The 21239-nt window shown below is 41.3% G+C and overlaps 1 protein-coding gene across 2 annotated transcripts in view; it reads left to right on the forward strand.

The window, feature by feature from the left end:
• pcdh17 (protocadherin 17) overlaps positions 1-17946 on the forward strand; it is a 55986-nt gene extending 38040 nt beyond the window's left edge. For both annotated transcript variants that reach the window (XM_076730524.1, XM_076730534.1), the window contains exon 5: positions 13137-17946. In XM_076730524.1, the coding sequence (XP_076586639.1) occupies positions 13137-13834 (698 nt within the window). In that variant the 3' untranslated portion in view covers positions 13835-17946. The remainder of the gene's footprint in view (positions 1-13136) is intronic.
• The last annotated feature ends 3293 nt before the right edge of the window (positions 17947-21239 follow it).

Here is a 21239-nt window from a genome sequence, read left to right on the forward strand (position 1 = left end):
CTGAGAAAGCCAACACCATCGACTCAACCTACCTCTCTCCACCTTTCCACTTAGCCTCTGTTCAACACCCGCCAATATCCTTAGGGGAGCTGCACTGCTGTTCATTGGCACAATTGATCAAATGCCTACATGCTAAAGTGTACAGTTTTCTTATTGCACATATTAGTCTCATGAGTACATGTGCAGGACGGTGAATCTCGAGTGGTGTGTTGCTATGCAGCACGGCAAGAAGCGTACAGGTGGTGTGTCTTCACACTTCTTTCCCTCTTTTGACAGATGCATCACACTGTTTAGCAGGCAGTCAGACTGAGGGTGATCACATTACGTTACAGCAGGTAATGATAGTGTTATTTGATAGTTTGATACTTCACACAGTATTGGTGTCATGTGCGGGACAAAGACAAGGTAGTGATTTGAAGTGCGATGATGGCGTGCATTATTAATTAAGCCCAAACTTTGCTTCAGCATTGAGTTTCTCCTTTATTTGCCAAATTACAAATAAATAATGTATGTGTTCATGTGATTTAGTGGACTCTACGGAATTGCAATAACACGCAGATAACACGCAGTGAAAATGGCTGACTCTATGTAGTCTAGTGAGTCAAAGTGGAAGAAAAATAAAAATATTTGCACAAACTAGTAAGCAGGCTTGGTCTGTCAGATTAGGCTGTTTGAAAATGTCTGACTGTTGTCATATCAGGTATGTGCTTAAAGTATTTCCACATAGCTGCAGATGCTGTTAGTTTAGCTGAATTAATGTAAGAAAAGTACACAACAGATCTTCACAAGTGTCACAGCTGCTCTCTGACGAAATACTGGAGCTTTCTGGTGAGGGTATCACAATCTGCAGAACTGAGTCTGAAAGACAATATTACAAATCATTGGCACATCTGGCTTTTCATCCAACTGTAGAAGAGCAGGTTTTCCACTGCAGCACATAAATCCCAAACTTGGATTAAGAATCCATTTGTTTGTAATTGTGTTGAAAATATGATTTCTATGTAAAACATAATGAAAACAGAATGTGATCATTTGCTAATCATTTTTGGACATATACTCAATAGAGAACAGTTCAAAGACAATATATTTAACATTTTACATCATCAACTTCATTGATTTTTTGTAAATTTAAGCTTATTCTGAATTTGATTCAGCAACACGTTTCAAACAAGTTGGGACAGGAGCGACTAAAGACTGGGAAAGATGTGGAATGCTCCAAAAACACCAGTTTGGAACATTCCACAGGTAAACAGGTTAATTGGTAACAGGTGATAGCATCATGATTGGGTATGAAAGGGGCATCCTCGAAAGACTCAGTCGTTCACAAATGAGGATGGAGCGAGGTTCACCACTATGTGAACTCATGATTGTATAAAGGATATTCCTACATGTGCTCAGGAACACTTTGTAAAACTGTTCTCGGTAAACACAGTTAGCTTGCAAGCATTTGCATTCTGTTTTTATTTCCATTTGACACTGTGCCTCAACTCTTCTGCAAACAGGGTGATTTTTCTGACGTCTGAAATATTTTTCAAAACACCAGGACCAATCAAGACCACTTCATCCTTCTAGGTGTCTGTCTCTGAGTGTTATGCCTCTCAACATGTTCCACCTACCTTCTCTCGAGTTTGACCTGTTTCAGCCACAAAAAGGAAGGCTGTCACATCAGCGTAAAGGTCACAGAATTCTCCTTCCCCTTTTTTTTTTTGCATGATTTTGAGGAATTTATGTTACATGTTACACATGCATGGTCTGATATACCAGTCGTATAGGAACTGGTGCCATATTAGCATTGGCTTTGGGTACCCAACCCTTCCAGCAATGGACTCAGCTAATTGCAGATACATAGATATACTCGTCTAATTGCCCAACCCTTTTTCCAGCCTTTGTCTTAGAGCTTAGCTTCATGCTTCTTACAAAAAAATCAATGCTAGAAATTATCAAGGACATTTGATACCACAGGTCCCTCATGCAATAGTAAGGACAACGCTACGCTACTACACACTGTATGTGTTGTTGTATTACAGTGATGGCTCTGTTGAGAGAAAGAATCAGAAGCACTTTTCCATAATCCTGCTAAAGCACTACACATGGGAATGATTACTTGCACAAAGCCATGACACCCTGAGTTGTTCAAATCCCTTTGTTCAAAAGAGAGCGACAAACAGAGAGGCAGACAGAGAGAGAGAGACAATATAAGAAAGTGATTTAATTCAGCAAATGTGACAGGATTGTATAATGTCTGGTGGCTCATGTTATTGTATGGATTGTCTGAATGAAGCCCCCACAACACTAAATGGGTTTTATCCTTGTTGTTTTAGGCCAGTTGCGAGGACAGGGCCTCGGCGCCTCATTTTAGGCACTAAATCCAATCAGTTTAAGAAGTGATCCCTCAAATCTAGAGTGTTGGAAATAGCATCGTTAAAGTAGAATGGTTGAAATGTAAAAATTTGTTGGAGTGAAGCACATCAAAAGACGACCCTCTGTGAATTAGCAACAAAAGGTTTCCCTTCATTCTTTCTTTAATAGGGTGTTTTAAACCTGTTTTCTCCTTGGATAGTAACAGGATTTCTGTAATGAGCTGGTGAGTCATAGATTCTCTTGGCTTAATTTTTTTTAATTCCCTGCCCCCTCCCTCTTCTCTCTCTCCGAGTTCTCTTCCCCTGTCTCTCTCTCTCTCCCTTTCTCACTTTATTTCTTGCACTCACTATCTCTCTAAATGGGCCAAGGCAACTTCCCTTACCGTCTACTGGGGGAAGGAAGTAGATTAAGGCTATTAACAGGCAGAAGGATGCTGATCAGCCTTTCTGGTCTCTGGTCTCATGTCTGCTCCACACTGTGCTCTGTCTCCTAAGGCTCCTCAGTTATAGGCACCCCCCTCGACCATGGTGTGTTTGTTTGTTTGGTGTGTGTGTGTGTGTGTGTGTGTGTGTGTGTGTGTGTGTGTGTGTGTGTGTGGTGGATGAAGTGTTTGATTGAAACAGCCCATTTGATTCACACACAAGTGCCCAAATACAATCCAAGGGTGTCATGCAGCGACCAAAGCACCTGAAAAGAGAGCATTCTTGTTCACATCTGCAAGCAGTAAGTAGTAGTGAGTAGACATAAAAGAAGGTGCAGGCCTGCTGTGTCTGTTTATGTTGCTTATGACGGAAAGTGCCGCAATACATGCACAGTAAAGACGAGACACACACGAGCATGCTATATTTAGATGACAAACTGCCATAAAGCCAGGCTAAAGACGGAAGAAATAAACAAAAGAGAAGGAAAAAAGCAAGGCGGTCCAGAAGCATCCCCTGTCACGGTGCAATCCCCCATGTCCTAATTACACAGGCTTAGAGGAAACGGAGGATTAGCCACTGATTCACCACGCTTCTCGCCTCATCTTCTAATAAGTTCCCTTCTTGTCTCCTTGCCGCCCTTTGTGCCACCCTCCATGTCTCTCTCCAGGTAAAGGTGGCAAGATACTATTGACCTGTGGCTTTCTGTCTCTCTTTGTTCCTTCCTGCTAACATGTCTGCCTCAGACAACACCTAACAGGGGAAAACACTTAATCCCATTTTAAAAGTAGGCTGTGCAGCAGACTTGTTTTGTTAGCTGTTCTCCTCAATCTATGTACAGTATTTGAACATAGGACAGGTCATGCATCAGTAATACATAAAACCACAGTCTTGTACATGCTTTGTTTTGTATGTGTTACAGTGTGCCCGTGTTGTTTATTATAGGGTAAATGTGTGCTTTTTGGTCAGCTTTAGAGAAATGTTGCCGCAAGAGTTTAATCATTGGTGAATACATGGAGCATATTTTATCTCCTGCAAAAGAAGAAAATGGTTCAAATTGCCAATTTGGGCTGACACACAATATTGCATTTGTCTGTAGACATTTTTAAGAAATTCAATTTGCAATGGCATGCATATTTTCAGTGCCAAAGGTACAAAAGCAAGCTGAACTGTTCTATCAAAGCAAACAGTTGTGTTTATCTGTAAATATTTGTACATTTTTATAGGCGCCTGTGTCATTTTTATTTGATAAGTTGACAAAAAATACCACGAAATGAACTTGTAACTTTTATATCTTTACAGCAAAATGCAATATATGGTCTATAGAAACAAGTATAGATTGTCATATATCACCATGTAATTGTATATTTTTATTCCTCCACTTATAATCTTTTCATGTTAATGGACTGAGGGGTATAAATAGCTTGATGACAGCAGGAACGATGTTAGAGTTGTTCCTCTCAGACATCTGGCCATTACTCCACCATTAGAACACTTAAGCAGTGAGAGAACGGGGAGTCGAAGAGTGAGTTGTAGCCAGAGGAAATGTGAATTATATGTATTAAGTCAAAGAGAGGCACAGGTTTTTTTTGTTTTTTTTTTTTTTTGATGGGCTGAAGCAAGGATCTTCCTTGACTGACCTTGCAATATTTATTAGGTGCCTCTGACCGCTGTGAGCGGTGAATGCTCCGAGCTGCTGTGTTTACACACAGCGAGAGAAAGAATGCAAAAATAACTTATTCTCTGTGATAGTTTTCTTCCTTTCTCTTATTCTGTCTGCAGCAACAAAAGCATCTCCATTAAGAACACTTGAAACTTAGTTTAAGCACAGCAGTGGGAATTTTCTGAAGAGTGTTGTCACTTGTCACAGATGTGGTTACAGATAAAGATCAGCTTGCCTGTTCTCAGCGCTTTTTGGCCTTGGATAGGTTCCCATGGCCATTCATTACCGTTGAAAACCTGTTTGTTGGGCTTTGTTTTCTTCTAGTCAGAGGTCAACAGATAACAGAAACTGTGAGATCCCCCCACCCTTTTTTCACACAGTTGTCTCAAGGCTGACCTCGACTAACAATTAAAGCTTACATAAACCTGTGATAATTGAGATTATAGCATGCAGCACATGGCTCAGCTGTGAATGTCTAAAGCATGTAGTAAAAATGTACGTTAATGTGAGGGAAAACATGCCCCAAGTTGCACTGAGCCACCAGACACACTCCATTCTGCTCTGTTCAGGCAAACACACACACACACACACACATACACTCAGTACTTGTGACAGCCCTCATTGACATAAAGCATTCCATAGCCTCTTACCCTAACCATAACATCACAATCAAATACTTCAAAACTAATAACCTAAATCTAATTCTAACTAACCTTACCCTTAAAACCAAGTCTTAACCTTCAAAGTGCCCTTTTAAGTCGTGAGGACCGGCCAAAATGTCCTCACTTTCCACAAATGTCCTCACTCTGTGGTTAAAAACTTGATCTGGTCCTCTCTATGTAGCAAGTACAAGTGCACACACACACTCACACACACGTGTGCAGGCAGAAGGCAGCCTTTATGTTATTAGGTAGGTCACTTGAAAACAAATTTGTATTTATAAGGACCACATTGTGCATTTTTTCCCTTTGTGTGGAAGGGAAAGCGCTATTTGAGAACATCAATCTGGCTGTCCAGATGCCCCCCATCTCAACAACCCACAGACCTCTCTCGCCACCCACAGCACACATCCCTGCTTGCTCATCATTGATTAGGCTTTGTGTGTTTGTTCTTGTTTGAATATGAGCTTATTCTCCTCTTCCTCATCCTCTTGGGTTTTTATCCTTCTCTCTCCTATGCATAAATACTCTCTCCTCAGGGTGTTCTTTGAACAACTTAGCCAGGCATTAACTGACGGAGGGGCCCGCAGTTTGTGAGGGAATGCCTGAAGAGAGGACGTGTTTGATCCTGAGATATATGTCCTTGATTCAGTCTCGGCATCGCCAGCCACCGGGCACCCCCACCACTGCTGCCAAGCATTTCCTGCTATGCATCGGTGTTCTCTTGCCTCCCACTGTGATAAAAGCTATTACACTGGAGAGAAGTATCCTTCTCATTGTGCTAAGCCACCCGCTGCACAATACAGTCCAGACGTACTCCCTCAACACACAACCACACTGTCAGTAGAACTTTAAAGTAAAACCAACAATTTACCACATTTTAATTTGGATCCAGCGACGTTACTTAGATACATTATATTGATTGTGGGCTCCGATGCCATGGATGGAAAGCTTCACCAGAAAAAAAAAGGGATAAGTGCATTTAAATCGTCAGTTTATTCCAAAATACCATTTTAAATCACATCATGGGCACCATTTGATGTCGTTGATAGATTTCAAGCAGAGCTGTAGGCCAGTATGAAATGCAGGTCTCACAGAAGACTATATTGAATAGACCAGCAGTTTGATGGAAATTGTATTATATTGCAACCTCTTGAAATAATGTTGACAAAACAGACTGGCCAACTGTAGAGAGCAACCTGTTTTCCCAGCACAGCTCTGTTTTAGAATCACAAAAATATCAGGCGCAGTAATACACTTGAGTAATGTTCTCATTTTCAACACAACAATGCTGTGTAAGGAGAAGCGAATATAAACCAGCTTGCTCTTGATATTTGAAGTATAACATTTTGATTTATTTGGATCTATGTCATGATGAAACCAGATACACCAAAGAAGAAACAGAGGGAGTTTCATAAGAAAACAGCAGTTATTTTATAAAACCTTGTCATTCCCAAAATTGAAGCAGTGGTTACCGTAAGATCTACCTCACCAGTGAAAATCATATTCATTAATCCTATTTTTTGTACGTAGCTCCAGGACAAATCAGCCCTCTAGTCTACCTTGTAATTTTTAATTTCTTCGAAAACAAAATCTGAAATATCTGATGCACACTCTGTTCTCCCAGACCTGGAGTCTGAAATTCTCTCTTTTAACTGCCGTTGTTTGATAGAGTGGCGACCTGAGAAGTCATAAGATATTTACTAAACATTAGGCTCAGTCAGAGCGGAGACTCTCTCATCTGTGCAGTTCAAATATTTAGCCACCCTGATTGGCTGAGAATGTGGGAAAGGGGGGGGTTGCATGGATCAGCTGGGCCAGATAGCAGTAGGCGAGGAGATTAAAAACACAATAACACACACACACATGCACACACAAACACACACTGTGAGCTCCCTCAGGTGAACAGGTGCAGTCATGGTCTGTCACAGATGCTCGACGCAATTCGTCAGCTGCCATTCCTCCTGTCCACCTTGGGTGGGTTGGGGAGATATTCACCGCAACACAGAGTTAACACACAAACACACACGCGCGCGCATGTTATCTCAGATCGTCCTCCATCCACATAGGCTGCTTTGGTAGCTCAAAGATCTGTCTAATGACTACCCAGGTGTACTCAGTGGTGGAATGCTTCACCACCACTGCGATGGAAGCTAAATTGTTAGGTGTTTGCAGCTTTTTACTTTCCTGCGCCTTGTTTTTTGAACTTGGGGAACACTCTACCACACTATGAGTTTGTCCTGTATTCAGCTTGCTGATGCTGCTGCTACTTTGCCAGCAATAGGCTGCATGTACAGCTCTCCCTCGGTTCTTCCCTCCCTCCTCGGGAACCACAGTGTGTGACAGAGGGACATTAATCACAAGGCTGGGTAATAAAGCGAGGAGGGATGGGCATGTAGGGCCAGGGGGGCAGGCGTCTGGAGGGAGAAAAGGGTGTTTAGGGAAATCACACCATGCTTTATGACACACACTGATACACAAGCCACACTTTCACACTCACAGGTTTAGGTGCACATCCTTCACGCGCCATCCTGAAAGCTTCCACCCCGAAAGTTTGAAAAATTTAATCGAGGAGAGGAGAAAAAAAAAAAAAAAAAAACAACAGCTTGTGAACAGCTCGGCATTCTGGGGATGGTGACCAGTTACTTTCTATTAGTCTGCGTTGAGGGAGAGCCCTGTGTCTTCTTGCCCACCTACAGTATGTGTGATTTTACGTGGCCCGTGGCCCTCGTTAATTAAGCATTAATTTATTAAAAGACTTTTTCTGGAAGGAAAACAGAGGGGCATTTTTTTTTTTTTTATCATTTGGAAAGAGATTAGAGGCATTTTACGGCTCAGTAGAAAAAGCACCGTCACTTGCTGTGCTGCTGAAATGGCTGCAGGAGGTTTTCATGATACTGATAACTCTCATGATATGAGATGGTGATAAAATGTGGCTGCTTATATATGATTACTGGCTAAATGACAGCAGAACACAACAATTTAGGACTCCACTGGGCTTAACACTGTATTAAGTTTTTCAGCATTTATTTCTGGTCCCTTTGGGTTTGTGAAGTTTTTTAATATCGACCTCATTCCATCTTGGCATTTTACAGCTAACACTGTGTTGTGAATCATATCAAGTGGAGTTGTGATAGCGGTTAGTGCGTGTGTGGGTGCGTGTGAGTGTGTCTTTATGGCGGGTATGCCCGGCCATCCTCGAGTGTTTGTTGTGTATTTTCTGTTGCATCTGCACTTGCATGGTGCTCCTCAAGGAGTATTAGAAAAGGGTAGGTTGAAAAATGAGATACCAATAATAGTGTCCTGTTCTTGTAAATCCAGTGTAAGTACACAGCAAAGGCTCAGTGCTCCAGAAAGATCAGGGCATGCAGCTAACAGAGAGCAGAGAAGGACCGCATTGAAAATCAGACTTTCTTTAACAAAAGAAAAAACTATCAGGAACAAATGAAAATGGCTCATTTTTCTCCTTTCATTGTGCCCCTTTGTTACAGATGAATGAAGTCTTTTTTTGGTTCGGTCCCTGTTTTTAGGAACTTTTTTAGAACTATAAAGTTAGGTACAATGTGAACTCGTTCATACATGCAGACTCACGCATACGGACACAGTTTCAATAGTCTAGTCTAGCCCTCTGTTGTTCCCTCCTTGCCTTCATCTGAGTACATGGGGCAGTCATCACACGCTGTATTTTAGACACTCTAGCCTGCTTTTAAATGGAATTCGTTATTGAAATTATTCATTCAAATTATTCATAATTTATTCAGCAAGAACTGCCTCTAAAAATGTCCCAGTCACTTTAAAGAGATACATGTAGGGACTGATTTTTACATTTTAGATAAAGTACCTCACTGGTTCAGAAAGTAATTAACAAATCCTTCGTTCATCTGTCTTTCACTTCCACCGACCTCTCTCACCCCGGCTGCTGTTACGGACACAGCAATATCTGATGTTGACAAATAACACATTGAACCAGGATCATTCCTCTTTTTATATATTTTGGGCATGTTGCTGAATTAAGGGTTTCTCTGAATTGGTACCTTTTATGACACTGTGTGTCCTTTTGCTATTGCTCAAAGATTTCTTAGAGCCGCTTTGCTACTTTGATATCTGTTTCATGTGCCCTTAGCAGTAAAGATAACTGGCAACTACATAGCCGTCCTATCTAACTCATTGTTACCCAGTCTTGCTATTCTGCCCTAAAGCAAGGCAATTAACCCTGCCAGAGGTAGTAAGATAGCTCTGGCTGCTCTCTGTTAAAAAAGGATCCACAAGTCCAAAAGAGTGTGTGGAGTTAATTAAACTTTTTTGTTGGCAATAGAGGTGTAATAAATATCTGATTTCAATCAGGGATTCGGGTCAAGTGTCTACAATAGGGCTGCAAAGATACAAACATCAGCGGTGCCTGCCTCCTGACAATTCAATCAGAGTCTCAGTGACACTTTCATTGTAAATTGAGCTGAATTTTGCCTCTTCTCTTTTCTCTGATGTCCAAGTTGTTTTGATCACGCTCTAGACTGAGTAATCTAAAATTCTCGCTGCAAATCACCACGTCGTCCCCTGTCTTTTTCATTTGTTCCCATTTGATTCAGGGCCAGCGCGGTTATGAGATATACCGGCCATTTTCAAGGCTTGTATACGAGATGAGACTTGAGGACACATTTTTCTTTCGCCATACAATATCACCGTCCAAGATTGCAAACTTGATAAAAGAGTGAACAGTGAAAGATAAAGAATGCTGTGTCCCTGTTGTAAACACAGATTGATATCTTGAGGCTCGATCTTGATGTTATGATTTTGCAGCAAACACTTTGAATTTCAGCCAAAAAATGAAAGCAATGATGTTGCAAAATGAAAAATAATACTGCGAGGGACTGAGGTCATCAGTACACAACATAAAGGTTAGAGGACAATAAAAGCAAGTTGCAAGTGTTGAAGAAATACAAAAGATGATATTGTAGGAGTCAAAACCGAAATATGAGTCTTTTTCTTACTGATTTTGATTTCAAAAATAATGAATAAAGCAGGTTAGCCTGTCATCATTGTGCCATATCAAGTCACTGACTGAGAGGTGAATCAAATTTTGACAAATGATTGGATGACTCACTGTATCTTATCAGTGTAATTTATCTTGGGCAATACACAGCGCTGAGAGAGAAACTGGAGAGGGAACAATTGAGCACGCCCCTGCTAGCCAAATCATCACAGGCAAATGTGTCCTTGGTGGAGGCTTCTGTTGCCCATCCCAAAGAGCTGGTGGAGCCATGGTGGAGAGAGAGAGAGAGAGAGAGAGAGAGAGAGAGAGAGAGAGAGAGATGAATGTCACCCTTGCTCTCATATGTCATATTGTTAGCCATAGATATGAGGAGAACGCCTCAAGGTTGAACGTGCAGCTGAGACATGAATAATCTATCAGAGGTTTCCTCCAACTAAATAGAGGGAAATATGTCTGCATGGATTATTTATGCTTTAATATGCACACGGTGAATGGACAATCACCTCTGAGAGCATGAAGACATTGTAGGGGCTAAGTTAATTGTGTGTGTGTGTCTGGAATGCATGCAAGCCGGGTGTGTGACAGGCAGTGGCTGTCCAGCTGTTAGGCTTGGTTACATGTATGGTGTATACTTTGTGGCTTGGTGATGGATTAGAGTAATAGCGTGTTCTGGTTGGAAAGTGTATCCAGGTTTTTATTATGTATGTACAAGATTTCGACCATATCATCAATCTTTGGGCTTCGACGTGTTGTTTATATTTTCTTATTCAAATCTCAAATCACTCTTGCACAAACACAGGCGTGCAAACACAGGCGTGCAAACACGCACACAAATGCTACTCGGTGCATGCAGATGCATTCGCTCACCCCCACACCATTTAAATGGAGTCCATCTCAAACTGGTCCGGCCTCCGCTTTCCAGCTCACCCTATTTCCTCTTCAGATGACTGCCTCGACATGGGAAATGTCAGGCTCTCTTTGCCAATGCTGTTTGGCTTCTTCAAACATTTGTGAAGTGTTAAGCTCATCTCTACAGCTTAGGAGGGCAGTCTCCTAGGAATCAAGGCTGCTGACCCGCAACACAGCAAAGACAGCCCAGCCAAGTGCACTCAAGCACATCCACTCTGCCCGCTCATTTGCATCAACAAAAGATTGTATTAGTCCCAAGTTTGTGGTCTTTAAAGCAGCACTGTCGCCGTGCTGTAAAGGTCTATGCACGACATAATGGAACTGATGGAGTGATGTTGCAGCTCCTAACAGTAATGCTGCGGTTTCCCATTTAGTTGAGAATAGTAGCGGAAACACTGTACAGCTCAGAGCCGCCTCATTCTTACTCCTTTAAATGTGACATTTAAAACAAAGCCTGACAGAACATCTCTGTTAACAAATACTTCAAAATTTCACCCGCAGACTTCAAGTGTTTTGAAAGGGCATTAGATTTCACTAATTTAAAATGTGGTTTTGGTGCCATACTCAAAATTCAAGGGCAAGGGTTCATCATGAGGAATCAAGGTTTAAGTCATTACCATTCAGCAGCGGAGGTGAAAGGTGACGAGAAAGTTGTTTTCTGTTCATTAGAAAAGTGTGAAATTGCTAAGTCTGTGACTGTGTTTTTGTTCAAACATCGCTGTCTGACACTTGTGCTTCTGACGCTTTCATTGGGCTATACAAACATCAACAATGCAAAAATTAAGCTCCTATGAATAGATTTGCCTAATTCCTCTTAACAAAGAAAGCCGCTTCAGTTCTGCTGCTGTTTGTGCTGTTCCCAAAAATGTATTTTAGCAAACAAGTAAGTGTAGCATTGCTGTAAGAAATTAGAAGTGTGGTGTTTGTCTGCAGCTTTTGCCTCCTCAAACAGGCAGAGATGCATCTCAAAACCAGTATGCAAATGGGCTTGAGCTGCTGCATTTGCTTAGAGGCCTGTGCAAGCAACCTTTCGGTTTTTACTGGAGAGCAGTGTTAAATGCTGGTGTGTTGTGCATTCTTGGGTTTGTTTAACCTGCACCATGTCAGATTTACAATTCGTCAACTAATGGAATGATTGATGGAGGCCTGTCAAGGCAGCATACTGAAATATGTCGACAGTATATTACACTGCCTGATGTGAGGATGAGGATGAGAAACAAGGAACGAGATGCACAAATTTCATTCGTATTGTCTCAAATGTTGGGATTCTGTCTTCTCTTGGTTTCATCCCACCCGACCCATGGAAAAATTCCATTTATGAGACAACAGATGCTCAGTCTTTTTTTTTCTCTCCCTCTCTCTCTTTTTCACTTTCACACCCAAGAGGGGAAAAAATGTGGTCCTCTCTTTTTTTTTTTTTCTTTTTTTTCCCCCCTTTTTAATATATTTTTTTAACCAAGTTCTGGATCTGTTTGACACAGGCATGAACACTCCCATAATCAGCCAGAGTGTGCATCCTTCTGAATAGAGATGAAAGAGGAGAACACACACTCACACTTAAACACACATGCGTGCACACACAACAACAAGGAGCACACAAATAAACAGGCACAAACACACGGGGAAGAAGCACAAGCCATTTGGCACAGTCTCTGTGTCTAGGGAGGGCTTCAAAGCCCACTGACATGAATTTATGATAACGGCACTATGCCTTTGCCAAACCTCAACTGTTGTTGTTTTTCTCTCTCTCGCTCCCTCCCCATCCCTTCTGTATGCTCTGCCATCCCCTTGATCAGAGCTTTGGAAAATGCTAGCAGGTGTCCCCCAGTCCCTTGGAAAGGTGTGTGTGTGTGTACAGTACGTGTATGTGTGCGTGCGTGCATGGACATGTGCATGCATTTACAGTGTTTAGAATGGAACATCCTTAACTGGCTCATGGCTTTTTTGCATAATTTCACCAGGCTTGGCTCTGCTTCCCTAACTTTGGGCTCTAACTCTTTGTACTGTTCAGTTTCATAATAGTACTATGATTCTATTGACCTCTTCCTCTGTGGTTTCACTCTATTCTGTGCACACTGGTGACATAAATATCACTTTCTTCTCCATCCATCCCCTCCCTTTGTTTCTCTCTGCAGATGAGGATTGTGTGAATTGTACGGAGGAGTGCAGAGTACTGGGTCATTCTGACCGCTGCTGGATGCCCCAGTTCCCCGCTGGAGGAAACCAGGCAGAGGGTGTCGACTACCGCAACAATATGTTTGTGCCAGCGGGGATGGAGACTGTGCCCGAGACAGAGACCTACGAGACTGTCAACCCCAATGGCAAGAAGACGTTCTGTACTTTTGGAAAAGAGAGACGTGACCACACCATCCTGGTCGCCAATGTCAAGCCCTACTTGAAGGCGAAACGTGCCCTCAGCCCACTCCTCCAAGAGGTACCCTCAGCATCTGGCAGTCCCACCAAGGGCTGCTCCACCATGTCTCCCTGCTCCTCAGTCAAAAGCCCAGCTGACGGAGCTGAAGGCAAACCCCCGCCTGCCACCTGCTCTGGCCACTACGGACCCCCTGATGGTCAGTACCTGTCACCGACCAAACAAACCAGAGACCAGGGGGTCTACCCACCCGTGCCTCCCTCAGACCCCGTGGCCAAGGTGCTCGCAGAGGCCCGCTCCAGGATCAGCCAAGAGGCATCAGGTGAAATGGAGTGTGTCCTGGAGCAGGTGGAGCCCGACGTGAGCCGTGACAGAATGGACGCTGACCAGGTGGTGAGAGACATCGACAAATTATTGCAGGACTGCAGAGGAAGTGAGGCCACTGGCACACTCAGGAAGTGACACAAAGGACCGCAACAAAAAGAAATATGGAGGTAGAGAGAGGAATATAATGCTATTCCAAAAACTCTCATACCAAAACTGTCACTGTCACCAAAACAAATCAAAAAGGTTAAATGGCTCTTCTGATAGGAGCCCTTTTCACTTTATTTGTTGTTGAAAACTACCGACACTGGATGGACAATGGGAACATTTATAATTTGGCACCAGTTTTGGTGCTTAGATTGCTCCCACCAAGAAGGAACTGGGTAACAAACATCCGAATTCTGCTGAATTTCTAAACTCTTTTTGTTTTGGATTCTTAAGCAAATTGCAGAGGCTTATGCCTCTGGCACCTCGCAAGCTTATCTAAGTGCCCACCAGCTCATAAGTGTGTTGTTCATGGTCTCTCGTGAAATCCTACATATCTAAGTGTGTGTAGGTGGATTTCTGTTATGTGTGATGGCCATAGAAACTGAATGAAAAAGGACTATTTATGGTCAGACACGACAATCGATGTGGAAGCAGAGAAACAAATTCTAATCTATTTGGGACGGTGAAAGATCGAAATACGCAAAACAACCTTATCTTTTCTGACTTTAATATAGGTGTTTAACCTGTGATGGATCCTGTATCTGAACATGAAGAGAGTTGTTAATCAGGGCTGTGTTCGCAGGGGTTGGTTATGGACTTGCTTGGAGGGGATTAAATGCGACGCTGAAGGAGGATTATTAACAGTGTAACCATATTTCACCTGTCATTTGTAGCCACATGTGTAAGTTGTGTCTGTCTCACGCCTCTATTTAAACATTCATGTTGCTGGCCGGTGTAGTCGCACGCACCAATTTTACACATGTGCACTACACTTTGTGCACACACATGCTGACACACTCCCATGCACCGATGCCTCTACACACACGCAAACACACACGCACACACATACACACTAATGCTTACACACCGATGGCCATCTGTGTAATTGTCTTATACATGAACATCATCAGCTTTCAGTCCCTTGTGTACAGTGAATTATCATGTGTGTGACTATGCCTTAAGGCGATCACAAGTTGTATAAAAAGGGACATTTTTCCTCAACTGTGAAAAGATGATATCTATATGATTATATAGATGATTATATGTATGAATCTATGTATAGTGTCCAAATATTAAAATATTTATACATTTTATAAGAAAAAAAGAAATGAGGAATCTCAGCAAAAAAAGTGTCCTCGAGTTAAGGTCAAGAGTGAGGTGTTAACTCAAAGAACTGCAAAGGACACTGCCATTGTTTCGAAGACAAATATCCAAAAATATAAACAAACAAGAAAATGTCCCTTCACATTATCACTATACATAATATCATTATATGTGTAAATGTATCCAATTTAGATGTGTTTACATCAAAAAATTGACATATTTTTGTTGATTTTACTGCAATTTCTGTGCATTTGAGCCAAATTGTTATGTGTACAAAAGCTATATTGTGTATTTTATTAAATTAATATATAGTTGTGTTGCAATATACATGGGCTTATATTGTATTTGGCAAAAGTTGCCTTAGTAGCTGTCGAACTCTGTGAGTTTGCTTTAGTTTGGGTTTTTCTTGGTGTTTTTTTCCTCTCTATTCTGCATCTTTGCAGGCTGGCTTCAGTGCTTTTGAGATGTCGCCTCTTTTTACCCTGAGATCCCGCCGGATCAAATACAATAACTGTTGAACGCTTAATGAGCCAGCTGATCTAGAATACAGTTCAAACCAACAAAAAGCAACAACCACAAGATAACAGTTTGAATATTTTTACTGAGCAGATTTTTACACGGCAGCTATTTTCTTTAACAATAACTAGTATGCGTATCTTGTGTTCATTATGTTTTTACTTTCTTTCCAAAAAAGAAACCTGCCATATGGAAAGTGGAGTGGTTTCCTTGGTGATCATAAAACTGCCTTACTGTCTCTGCGGAGAGCTTGTTGTATCTGTGGAGCTTGTGACTGCTTATAAAGCCCTGGTCCACCAGAATGTGCATTTTCTATAAAGGACCAAAAGAGGTTCTTTTTCAGCAGTCTGTGTTGTTTATGTATGTATTCCTTCTCTATACATGTTAGAATTCTCATACTTTGCAGAGAAACTTGACATCTGAAATTCTATCTGAAGTTACTTTGGATTTGATGTCTTAGCTGTTTAGGTACACGGTTTATATAACCAAGTGTCTTCACATTCAGGCTTTCTTAAAAAAAAAATAATAATATAATAATAGACATTTATTTTTGAAAATTTTGGCACATTTCGGCCACTCTCTGAAATAGGAATGAGAGGTGCTTTTTCTAATATTCTCTGACAGTAAAATAAGCGGAACAGTAGGCTATTAGACTAGATGTGTTCTGGTAAATATGTCCACAATCACCAAATCTATTTAAGATGCAGCCATGAGAGGGAACAGTGACTTACATTCGTACGGCTTCTGGTGTGTTTGCTGTAAAGTGTGTGTGAGCTGAGTTGGAATCTTGACAGCAGATGTAACGTGTTCAGTCCTTCAGACATGTCACATCCGAGTATTTTGGTACTTCTGTTCTTGCTTCTTTTTCTTAATCGAGGTACATGTTTGGACATTCTCCTGTCATTCTGCCATTCTGCTGTTATCTTTTGCCTGCTTGCCATCTTTTTTTTTTTTTTTTTATTTCACTATTCATTTGTTTACTTTTCTCCTTTTCAGCTGTTTGCTTTCTCGCCTCTGAGGAGCAAAGCAACTGTTAGCTGTTCTCCTCTCTTTCGTCTGTAAAGTGTTTGGTTTCGGTTTACCCTTGCTCTTTTCCTGGGAGATGGCAGAGGCTGTTTTTAGAGAGGGCTTGGAAGATTTGACGGAGGAGGAAAATATTTATGGTTATTTTTAAATGAGATTTTTTTTTTTTTTATCTCTCTCAAATATCTGGATAAATCAAGCAGGCCTGACATTCACATCATACAAACGGCACAAGTGTGCTGTTCAAAGTGCACTCTGCAACTGCAAAAATGCTGTTTTGCAGACATACACAAATACAAACAACCGGGCAATTCAGCAGCACACTGTCTTTCATTTAAATGCATAGCCCCTTAAAGGTAAAGTGAAGGGCTGAAAGAGAGGACAAAACACTATCCATACAAATGTCACCCTTCCACACTTATCTTCATGGTTTATTTTCTCTTTATCTCATTGTCCTCATGCTGGATCAAGCATACTCTGCGCCTGTGCTTGATTTGCTTTCATGCCTTCATTGTTTGACAGAACAATTCCTTTCTTCTTATTTAATTTATGTCACCCGTGTAATATGGATTTCATTCCAACTCACATCAAACCCCTACAGCTGTGGTCTGTCTTTAATTTGGTCATTAATTAGAACAAAGTGCAGAGGTCACCCCGGGATTCTGTTTTTTACTCGGTTTGGCTGCCACAAAGAGTCACTGTCACAGTTCAGGCACATTTGAAGTGCTGTCCCCTCAAATGGTGTTCCCCTGGCCTGGCCGCTGTCTGCACACTCACAAAGTGTGGGCAGGAAATGAGCTGGGTCCAGTGGAATGAAGGTACTCTCTAAAGCCATGCCCCCTCTCTCAGGCTATTTGCTGTCTAATAGAGCAGAGGCTGCTGCTGAGGTCAACACATAGACAGAGATTGAGCATAATATAAGGTCTTTCGTTGTCTAATTACACACTGCTGGAATCATACACTGTTGGCAGTGCATTCCTCAAATCTAGAGTGGGTGATTTGTACCCACTTGAGACTGTTGGTTTTACCAAGTGATTAGGACAGGGCCTTGTAGGATGTGGCTAACCACCTCTGGTCTCTGACTCACACTGATGCAGGTGCACACTGACTCAGACAGCCACTGCTTCGACACACATAGAGACAACATGCCATTTTGGTTAGTTAAAGCAAGCACCCACTGTTTGTCAGTGTCTTCCCCCCACCCCCCCCCACCCCCAAGCCCACACTGATAGCATAGGGCTCCACGCTACAATGGGCAACTGGTGAAAAGACCAGAGACATTCATTTGTTTGGATTATTTCAACTGCTATTGTCTAAAGGCTGTGTTCATTGTGATCTATCTGAAAAAAAAGGAAAAAAAAAAGATGAAAAGATCAAATAAAAAAGCAATTACTAATAAATGTTTGCTCCTGTCCTTGTATGAGGTGGTTGAGGAATGGATAGTCATGGCTTTGATTTAATATCTCTTCTCCTAAGAGATAACTTCGCACATGATATTTTTGTTCCTTCAAGCATCTGCAAGGCCAATTTTGCCTTGTCGAATGGGATTGCACTGTTTAGTCTGACAATGCCAGCTTACTTTGGAAAAGATAAGAATTAACTTTTTTCAATTGCGTTCTTTGGTTTTAAATGCACATATGCATGCACCTCATTCCCAGGCACGCACACACACACACACACACACACAGACGCACACACACTGATTTAAAATTTTGCTTTGGGCAAATGATTCTTCATTCATTACATTAGTTCACATTTTCGCCACACAAAAGATTACTGCTCGTGCTGTTTTTTTTTTTTTTTTCTAATTGCTCAGAGGCAAATAAATTGGTGCTTGAAATTATGTGTGCTAATGCTTCTCAGATAAGATGTTGCACTCCACCCTTCAGCTAGATTCACATTCAGAGGCCAATTTGAAGTCTCTCCAACACTGGCCTGTGGTTAGAGAAATATACTGTATATTTCCCATTTGCTCAGTCAAATCTGGTTTGCTAAATGCATAATTAATGGCTATTAGGTGTTAGACGCTCAGAGTGGAACATGCACTGTCAGTGGCAGATGTGACCTCCCTTGTGGTGTTTAGTTCTTCAAGAAGAATTGTAAACAAACTTTTAAGAGCTGACTGGTGCTTAAAGTATTAGTGTTTTCAAATGGGTTTTTAATGTCCTTTTTCAGTGTTTCTCAATACAAAATGACAGACCATGGAAGCTAATGATACACGATTACATTTATCTCTGGAAACTATTCCATCATCGCTGTTTAATTGCAGAAGTACATATGGCTGTATGCTTTTGTGACTCCACTCATCAATCGGCACACTGCTGTCTAAGGATTAAAGTTAGTAATTTCCCAGACTGCAGTCCAAAAAAATGCTCAATCAGGACTATCACATCCAAATTACAGAAAAAGATCCCATAACCTGCCAGTGAATATTTTCCTTGATGCTGAAGAGATTGAATATAATATAAAAATTCAAATATGAAACAAAAATAATTTGATAGATAACACACGACTGAAGTGTTTGTAGTTGTCTTAATACGCTTGGGTTTTTAAAATTAACTGGGATGGTAACATTAGTGCGTTATGTGTTCAAAAATCCAGTACAAAAAGAACTCGCTCAAATACATCAAGATAAATTATTCGTGGAATTATTTATCATTCGAAGAGGACTCGATCAAATTAATTTTCATTTTGACCACAGAGGGAATGGTTTACCCCATACTGGATTTGCAGACCATTGGTATGCATCAAGGCTTTTTTTCTGTTTGTATCTAACTAGTCGCCTGAAGGCAGATATTAATTAAAAAGATAGCAGAGGTACTCTCTTAAAAACACCATTCCTAGGACTGCAGCAGCTACGTGCAGCGCTGTCTCATTTGGTCCAGTGGTAAGAGTTTTCTTTAAACCTTCAGAAAACCTGAAGAACAGCCTGTCTTCTTCTTCTTCTTGTGTCAGTCACCTTCAGTAATAGTTTCACAGAACAGTGCAGATCACTCAACTTGTTACTGAAACTGCGACCAAGTGTGAAATACTTATGGTATGGCTGGCTGTGCGGCTGGTAATGAGCAGCCACGGGTTCATAATGTGACAAATCCTGAGCGCAAAAAAAGCAGTGGAATATAATGTCTGGCAATACATAACATGAATTATTTCTGCAACAGATGCATGCGATAGAATCTAATGTCATAATTATCATGGCAATACATATGTTTAATACATAGAGCAAGCAAATTTGCATAGAGTTTTGGTGGATATTAGTGGAGGAATACTAGATAGGAAAATCGTATTTCTGCATTTTAATCAAGGTCCTTGATCCAAATAACTCTGCTAATGGGATTTAATCAAGTAACATTCTGTATTGAGCTGGCTAAAAGGGCAAATGAAGAGAAGATCTTTTCAGTATGAAGAAGAGAAGGTATTCATATTCGATTTAAAGGACAAGGGTTCTTTCATTTATGGTAGTGCTTGCGAAGGTAGGCAAATTGAAAAATTTATATGTGTGTGTGTATGTGTGTGTGTGTGTGTGTGTGTGTGTGTGTGTGTGTGTGTAAGACTGCGTGAAAGGGACAGTGTGCATGTATGGTTGCGTAAAAGAGAGGTTGGAAGTATGAATGCACGTCTCACCACAGCAGGAACAGTCATGCGTGTCGACTCTGATTTGATGGCACTGACAAAAAAAAAACTAGAAACACAAAAGGTATCTATGGCCACAATTCTTGAGTGGGTGTTTAAGAGAATCACTTTTCATCAAACAGAAGAAGAAATGATGGCACACACAATCATGGCAAACAGCATCACATGCCTAAAAAATAATGCATGGCTCTGTGAATGTGCCATGGTGATAAGAGTTTTTGTGACACTATATGTAAATGTGTATCCAGACTCTATTGAAATTCTGTCTTGTCTGAAAGAGAGTCCTCCTTCAGTCTGTATTAGGTTAAAAGTGTTTGCAGGTCCTCAAAGGCACACAGACCTACAGAAAATGACAAAAATCAACACATCCTCACACCTAAACGACTGCCTTTGACTCCTAAAACAACTTGTATGACAGTTCCCAAAATGACATTTGTGACCGTTGGTGAGTGGCAGCGACAGGTGTACTGGACCTTTGTTGTACTGGACCTTTGTTGTACTGGATCTTTGCCATCAGATGGTTGGCATTGTGGTTGGGTTACAGTCTGGTTGGGTTAAAATTGGTACATTACTGTAACGTGATGTAACTTCTGCACATTATGTAATTGGACTTTCGGTTTCATACCAGACACTCAGCAGACTTTCTTGCTCTTTATACTACGTCTCCTTTGCTCCCATCATAATTACGACAGCCACTAGAGGTCCACCTAACAATAAACGGAAATATGGGTCGTAATAACCTCCTTGCACAGACGACCTATATGACTCTTTTCTAGTGAGGACAGGCTGACAAAAATAGATGCATCAATACAAAATATAGACACAAACACAGCAAGTGACGTGTTTTGTTACATTCAGCCATTCAAGGAACTTGTTACTGCACCCAGCAGCTCGGACTGCCGGTTCTCTTTCACATTCAAGCCCTCCTTCCCAGTCACCTCGGAGAGAAGCAGTGTGTTAGGCATTCAAGTGTTTCTCACCGGAAGCAGAATAGAAAGCAGTGAAATAATGGCTCTAGACAGCTTCTGTGACGGGGCCAACTCACATCAGTGAGGGAAAA

This window comes from Chaetodon auriga, chromosome 1, assembly GCF_051107435.1.
Source record: "Chaetodon auriga isolate fChaAug3 chromosome 1, fChaAug3.hap1, whole genome shotgun sequence".
NCBI lineage: Eukaryota > Metazoa > Chordata > Actinopteri > Chaetodontiformes > Chaetodontidae > Chaetodon > Chaetodon auriga.